The sequence below is a fragment of the Neodiprion fabricii genome, chromosome 5, assembly GCF_021155785.1.
Source record: "Neodiprion fabricii isolate iyNeoFabr1 chromosome 5, iyNeoFabr1.1, whole genome shotgun sequence".
Lineage (NCBI taxonomy): Eukaryota > Metazoa > Arthropoda > Insecta > Hymenoptera > Diprionidae > Neodiprion > Neodiprion fabricii.
The window spans coordinates 15,678,909-15,686,190 of NC_060243.1; the positions used below are offsets into that span (position 1 = coordinate 15,678,909).

Here is a 7,282-nt window from a genome sequence, read left to right on the forward strand (position 1 = left end):
GTTTTTGTCTCTATTGCCTTTTTTGTTCTATTTATTCATCAATTACCAACACGCATTTATGTAATTGGAAGTGTCATCTCATATGAGGTAATTCCTCTTTTATACTTGCTTCAACATCTTTGCATATTATTTACACCAATATGTCTTATTTTGTCAAAACCTATTTGTACATTATTTTATTTTATTTTTGTTCGTGACAGATATTTAAATAAAATTGTTCTGAGGAGGGCCCCCACCAGGGCCGAAACGTTAACACGATAAAAAGTGTTTTGAGTTGTGACCTTCATATTCAAGAATAACTTTAATCAACAAATCTCCAAGGTCAAGATAAATCATCTTCATAACCTACAATGTTTGAATAAGCCACGGTCTTAGGATCCACGCCCATGTGACGCGCGAGCGCGACTATCGTCATCCTTGTCGCACCGGGCATCCCTCGATCGCAGCGACGCTAGCGGCTTGACACGTTAAGAGGCCCACGTCGAAACTCAGAGTCGCAAGACCTGTATATAAGACCGTGATGTCGATAGATTTTCAGCAAATTTGTCAACATCGCAGATATTATCACTAAAAATCTAGTAACTTCGGACAGATTATTTGTGAACGCAAACAAAATCTGTATCTTTGCCGTGATCTTTCCTCGAGTTGTATAAAAAACTTTTCTCCGATTAATCAAACATGGTAAAAAATGAAACGGTGCAAGTATACTGAGCCCAAACAGTTCCAATGGTTTTAGCTACTTTGAGTACTATTAACTATATAAATGTTGCAATGCTCAACTAAACTGATTTGGAGAAAAGGCCTTATGTCCTCTGTTGGTCATCTATTAATGATTAGAATCATTCTGTCCAAGTAATTGTATAAAATTCAGAAATATTTTTTTAGGTTACTTTGACTGAGCCCTCTTTATAAGTCTATTTCTCAGCATCGAAAGAGTTTATTAAATACTATTATTTAATCAACCCTTACGATATCTTATAAATGGACTTATATATTTGGAAAGATATTGAGGATTGAGTTAACTTAACCTTAAAAGTATGTTTCTGAATTTTATACAATTACTTGGATAATGAACACCGTTTTATATAGAACGTTAAAACGATCATATTATTGTGCTGAAAAAAATAATTGCTTGTTAAAGTGGATCTTCATATTCACTTGCATGATGAAGTTTTCAATCTTTTTTAAATCTAAATACTATTTTGAAGGCTAGAGAAAAATTCACGCGCAACACATTGATACGTTGTTGCACCAAACTATCGTCCACTGTGTCACTGATTATCGTTACGCCTTAGCGAGACTTCCATATCCATCGCTAGCATACCGACAATCATCGTAACCTAACGATTCGAACCAGCGACAAATATCGTTAACCGCGTCGTACAGAATCACCACTAGCGACAATTGTCGATAGGCAGCGTTAACGATAGCGATAATCGTCGCTAGAGAGCACTGATATATATATACACTGGATTGGATATTACCGTATACTCTACGTGTAAGCTCGTGCGTCCAATTGAACAATTTAATTTCCGCCATCTTGTACAGAAAGTTGTCACAAAATGCGCGCTAGATTTGAACTGCGTAATATATGCTATTTAGATCTAACGATATATTCGTCACACAAAAAAGTTTTTGACGAGTAAAATAATGTTTGATACATTAAATGAAGAACGAATCATTTTTTCGAAGGTATATTATTATTTACAATTATATGATGTAAAAGATCATTAAATAATATGACGAAAAACTTGTATTTAAGCATGATTTTTCTTTATTTTCAAAAGAAGTCCTCAATTCTGAGAAGTTTCCGTCCATTATCTTTTATCCTATGGTGGGCTGAATTCCATATGGATTATTCAAAATTTGTAAAACACTAATTCAACCGTTAGAGAATCCATTTACCATCCATTGATCATCAAAGTGGAGCTTAAGACATGTAAAAAAAGTTTTGAATTAAATTATATCGAATCGGGTGAGTAAAAACTTTATTCAAAAATATGGAGAATAAAACATTCCTTGCAAACGTTAAGGAATTTTTATAGAGTTGCGTGCGATAAACCACAACCGTAATATAATTAGTAGTATCAATCCACAATCCATTCACATGGAGAAAAAGTTACAAGCACAATCAAAAGAAAATAAAAAAGATGTACATATCTGAGCATGCAAATCAGGTACAAATGTGTAGGTGCTCATGTAATTTGGTTACATTCACTGTGGTGGGCCGATCGGATTCATCCTGTGATTCGGTCTGCTGCAAGTTTTCACCTACAGATAAGTTACTAATAAATAACGACAATGGAAATACACAGAAATGTGTCACACACGATTTTTCTGTAACAGAGCACTTTATAATCTGTAGGTAATTGACCGCTTCGACGGCATTGACGCAATAGTGCATCACATCAACGTGTCTTTATGCACACTGAGTTTTCTCTGACCTAAAAGGGATTAATAGTGTCAGATCTTACCAAATAACGTTGCGATACTGCCTTTTCGTAAAGTTATATAATTTTTACTTTTCTTCTGAAAGCAAGAGGGTTCAAAATGGTCGGAACACAGAAAGCTATCACCTGATGGAGACCGCGGTCCAATGTTTATATTTGCGATCCACTGCTTCATAATATCAGGTTCATCCAATGGGAACCTACATAACTAGCAAAGTTTAAATTTATTAATTCACACGTTATGTTGCATTGAGTAACGGTACTTACTTGAAGAATGAATAGCCACGTCCATATACCCTTAATCGGTGACAACATGAACACTCTGATTTTGGGTTGTCAAATATAGTTGGTACACTGTTCTTTTTCATTGTAATTAGGAATCCTGTCCTATCAAAGCAGTCATTTGTAAAATGAGCTGAACACAATGTGCTATTTCGGTTTGGCTTCCAGTCCTTCCTCTTCATTTTTTTTAACCACTGCTGAAGGCGCAACACATCTTTCACGGGAAATCTACATATCGAATTATAATTTAATCCCTGAGTCAATAATACCCGAGTTTTCAATTTCAATTATAATAAGATCGGTTCATAATTCAAATATTGTGAATTTTTACTGACACGATTCGTACGTTATAATACTCGTTAAATATAATTAGTAAATACTTCGTATGCTGACATAACCTCTGCAAGTTATCATTTGCAGAACGCTTCAGCGTTGTATACTCACTTGTGAAATGATCGCCCACAATATTTTGATTGCTTTGTTTTGCAAAAAACGCAGGTACTCATTGTTACCTCAATAATTGTTACTGTAATTTTCCATCGCAATCGATTATATACACATACATATATCACGTATATATATATATATATATCTGAAGTGACAAGAATCTGTACAAAATGGCTACCGTTCAATTGGCGTGACGGCACCACGCTTAATCCAATCCAGTGTATATATTGTTACAAAGGGTGAAATCACCCGTTTTGCCCCCTCTTTAATGATCTAGTAGTCAGCATAGATAAAAGACGTTTATAAACCTCTTATGTCTTTAAAAAAGAATAAGGTTGCTGCGCCAACCGATATTATTGTAAAAACAGTCTTGTTTCAGACTTTAAACAAGAAACACGTATATTGCATTAAAAGCATTTATCACGATATTTTTATTCACGCCTTTGATTTGATAATAAGTAAACTCACGGATCCATATTTTATTAACGTAACGCCCAAATCGTTACAATATATATCAGTGCTAGAGAGTTACGGAATCCCGCTACTGAGATAGTTTTGAAGTAGTACGGCTGAAATCCACCAGGGGCATCACGTGCCCACAAGCATGCTATAAACAACAATGTGTCACTTCCTTTGAAGGTTTATGTATTTATCATAGACTTGTAAAGATAGACTGAGCGCTCCTATAAGAGGCACTGATAATTACATATAAAGGACAGAGAAATACCGGGAGTACTGCTCTCTCTTTTCAATCGGCGTCATGGTGGGAGACAACGGAGCAGTGGAAGTGGAACAGCTATAGATATAGGCGAATAATTTCGCCTCATTCTCCTCTACCGCCTCGATCCCCGCCAGAAATATCGTCAGAGAGAGAAAGGAGTCCCCGACATATTTCTGTCCTTCAGATGTTTGCTTCAAGCGGCTCATAAAAGTGCTCAGTCTATCTTTATAAGTCTATGGTATTTATGTACACTTGGGAACAATGAATCTAGGACGGCTAATTTTTTACACTAGTCAGTTATGTTGGCAACACAGAGAAACCTACAGGGCTATAGTGGGCCGAGTGTGACGTCAGAACGGTACCTAGTGGAAATCTCCAGATGTTAGACACCGGAAACATTCACACGCAGCTACAGCTAGACTCACATCAGTAGTTTGGGTCACCAATTACCGATTAAGTATTGAAATACACCGGACAACGGGCATTCTGTCGCTCTAATCGAACGAACCGAGGAAGGAGTAATTATTGGATGAAAGATTTAATTAATTGGCTTAACTATTGAGAATAATCTGGATATGATGACTTGCAGCGTAAATTGGTGAGAGGTTTTAGCGGAATAACTGACTCTAATATATTTGGATACTTTAATAACTTTGGTTTATTTTATAAGTTCGATATTTAAAAGTCACAAAAACGGAGTTACACAGTGTAAGATCTTAAACTTAATATGACACAATGGAGTTTAAGCTCGCTGAACTTTTGGGCAGAGTAACGTTGTATTAAAGTTTAAATGCAAAAGGCTAAAGGATTTTACCGCGAGACTGTACCGGAACTAGATGAAAAACGGCCCACTATGGCGCTGTAGGTTTCTCTGCATTGCCAACACAACTGTCTAGGGTGCGTTCGTGGAGCACGCCTACGCGCTTTGAGCGCTAACGCTTACGGACCCGTTCGACTAGGGACTAGCGCGCTTATGTTCGCTAACGCTCACGCCGTTCGATTTGGCGTTGTAAATTGACCGTAACGCTCACACTGCCCCACCTCGCCAGAGTCAGCATTTATAAGCGTTCCAGTTCCGTGATTCCGAGTGTCCATGCTAACGCTTACGATCGCTGTGAGCGACAAGTCAAACGGCAGAAAATGCTTAAAGCACTTGAAGGGTGCTCCACGAACGCACCCCTAGTGTAACACCTGTGTAAAATTTGAAGGCTTATGTAATAGAACATATAGTGTATAAAATATACGTATTGAAAAAAAAGTGTCTATACTAATATTAAAAATTTTTTAAGTGGCAGGTTTATGCTTACTTCTTTGTAAAAAAGTCCACAATTTTCCTCTATTTCACAACGAAAGCTCGGCCTGTTATTCGAAAAACCAGGGACTAAATAATCTTTCGGATAATTGACGTTTCGTTTAAACCAAATCATCATTCGGATAATTGACGTCTGGGATAATCGACGCTCTACGAGCGCATACTGTCAAACTCATCGACATAGAGAACGGACCGCGTATTCCCGCCTAAGCAATGCACATAACATGTGCACCATTGTGCAAGCGAGGTAGAGCACTGTTAGCGTTGACTTCATTGGCGCAATCGCTGTCTCTTGATAAGACCTCTATTGACTGAATATCTCATAAACATAGCTGAACAAAGACACGAATAGTCCCGTACTGTTATCTGTCTCTTTCTATTAGGTGGATACATTTTTGGCCTGCTCTCGCAGACCGTTTTCTATTAGCTGCTCCTGACCACGGAACATTAAAGAGGAGCATTATCTTGGTTGGATATCGAGTCGAAAAGTGGTTCCAAAAAAATCTGCCGGTGGGTAGCGCTGTAATCGGTCTGGACCCCTAATATCGGTGGTAGGCGGAAAATACAAACCCGGAAATGAAGTCTACGCGATTGATATATAAAACCAACCAAATTGAACATAATGGTCCACGCAAGAGAAACTTGCTGAAAATCATCTACTAAAATTGGACTGTGACGTAGACGACTGACGGTTAATATATACCTTTAATGTTCCGTGGCTCCGTACCTCTAACGCCAACGCGGAAACCGTCATTTGCAAATTGTCTTCAACATGGCCGCTATGCCGAACGTGGAGGGTCTTGAGCGATCGGAACGCTACCTGGATGCTATATGAAAAAAGGCACCAATATTCGTAGTCAGAGATTGTGCTTCTCTTTAATGCTCCTTGGCTGACAGTTACCGTCTGATTGAGCAGCCGACGCAATACCAATCGCAACCGTCAGAAAATGTCCATAGGAGCTCACCGTTACCTGTGGGCAACTGCTGTCGGTGTTGTTACGAAAAACAGTTCGTCGTTTCGGAGCTGATCCGAAGTAAAATAAATCAGACACACGTTAATCGGTTAATCAAATCATCGGATTCCTTCGACGGTCAATTTATCACTGTAATCCGAAAGTCATAAGTAACAAAATACTTTACCAAAACTTTGCGCTTCCCTTGAGAACATAACCTCTTCCGAGTTCCTGACAGTCGCGATTGGCTTACGTCGGCTGCTCAATCACACGGTAACTGTCAGCCAATAAGATTCAAACGACTTAACGCATGCGCATAAGATGCGCATGTTCCTCATGGACATACGGTATATGGGCCGAAAATACCGATATAAATATTTCTCTCATTAACTCTGCCTTTCAAGCATAAATATATGCCAAAATTGCGAAATTGATGAAACTTTTTTTATACAGAGTTGCGAAGGGGTTAATTATTAACAGATAGTAACATTTAATATTACACAATAAATTTCCGATAACAAAGCGTTAAGATGGCGTCTGTGAGAGTTTGACTGTTTATTTTGTGTTGCCAACCAGCAGGCGTTATTTTCTTTTACGCGCGTATAGTGCGTTCCAGCGGGTTGCCACTCAATGCTAGGGTATGGGGACCTTATTTGATCATTCCGAAAACTTTTAATACTAACTCAAATGACGTTAGAAATAAAATCCTCAAGTATTTGTAGATACTTTAAATTTTATACTAGATTTGGTGACAACCCTGTTTTCTAGTAGCGCACTCTCCTGATAAATAAATCACTTTTAATTATGTCATTTTACAATAATGTCAGTCACAATCAATCACAATCTGAAAATGCCTCACATCTCACATGCACGGTACAGATTTTTGTTATGATTTTTTTAAGGTTATATAAAAATCACTAGTGTTTTGGTTTATTATTGTTATTATTTGAAGTGTTACCAGCCTTACCACTCGATTAAAATTAAAAATTTTTCGTTATTATTTTGGTATTGCTATCTTTCGGATGCTCAAATAAGAAAGTGGAGGGGGCAGAAAGTGGCAACCCGCTGGTGCGTTCAAATTGCCAATGCGCCAGACGAATCCAGCACTGCGAGCGGC

The 7,282-nt window shown here is 38.0% G+C and overlaps 1 protein-coding gene across 2 annotated transcripts; it reads right to left on the bottom strand.

Annotated features, from left to right (window-relative positions):
* Positions 1-1,868: 1,868 nt before the first annotated feature.
* On the bottom strand, positions 1,869-3,401 carry LOC124182983 (THAP domain-containing protein 1-like). Of its 2 annotated transcripts, XM_046570877.1 has the most exons (5): positions 3,358-3,401; positions 3,177-3,258; positions 2,718-2,960; positions 2,475-2,650; positions 1,869-2,271 (listed from the first exon to the last, which is right to left on the bottom strand). In XM_046570877.1, the coding sequence occupies exons 2-5, from the start codon at positions 3,236-3,238 to the stop codon at positions 2,174-2,176; spliced, it is 579 nt and encodes a 192-aa protein (XP_046426833.1). In that variant the 5' UTR covers positions 3,239-3,258; positions 3,358-3,401; the 3' UTR covers positions 1,869-2,173. The 2 variants fall into 2 exon arrangements, 1 of the variants encoding a protein (XP_046426833.1); XR_006870896.1 differs by lacking the exons at positions 1,869-2,271; positions 3,358-3,401 and having other exon boundaries at positions 2,523-2,650; positions 3,068-3,351.
* Between the last annotated feature and the right edge of the window lie 3,881 nt (positions 3,402-7,282).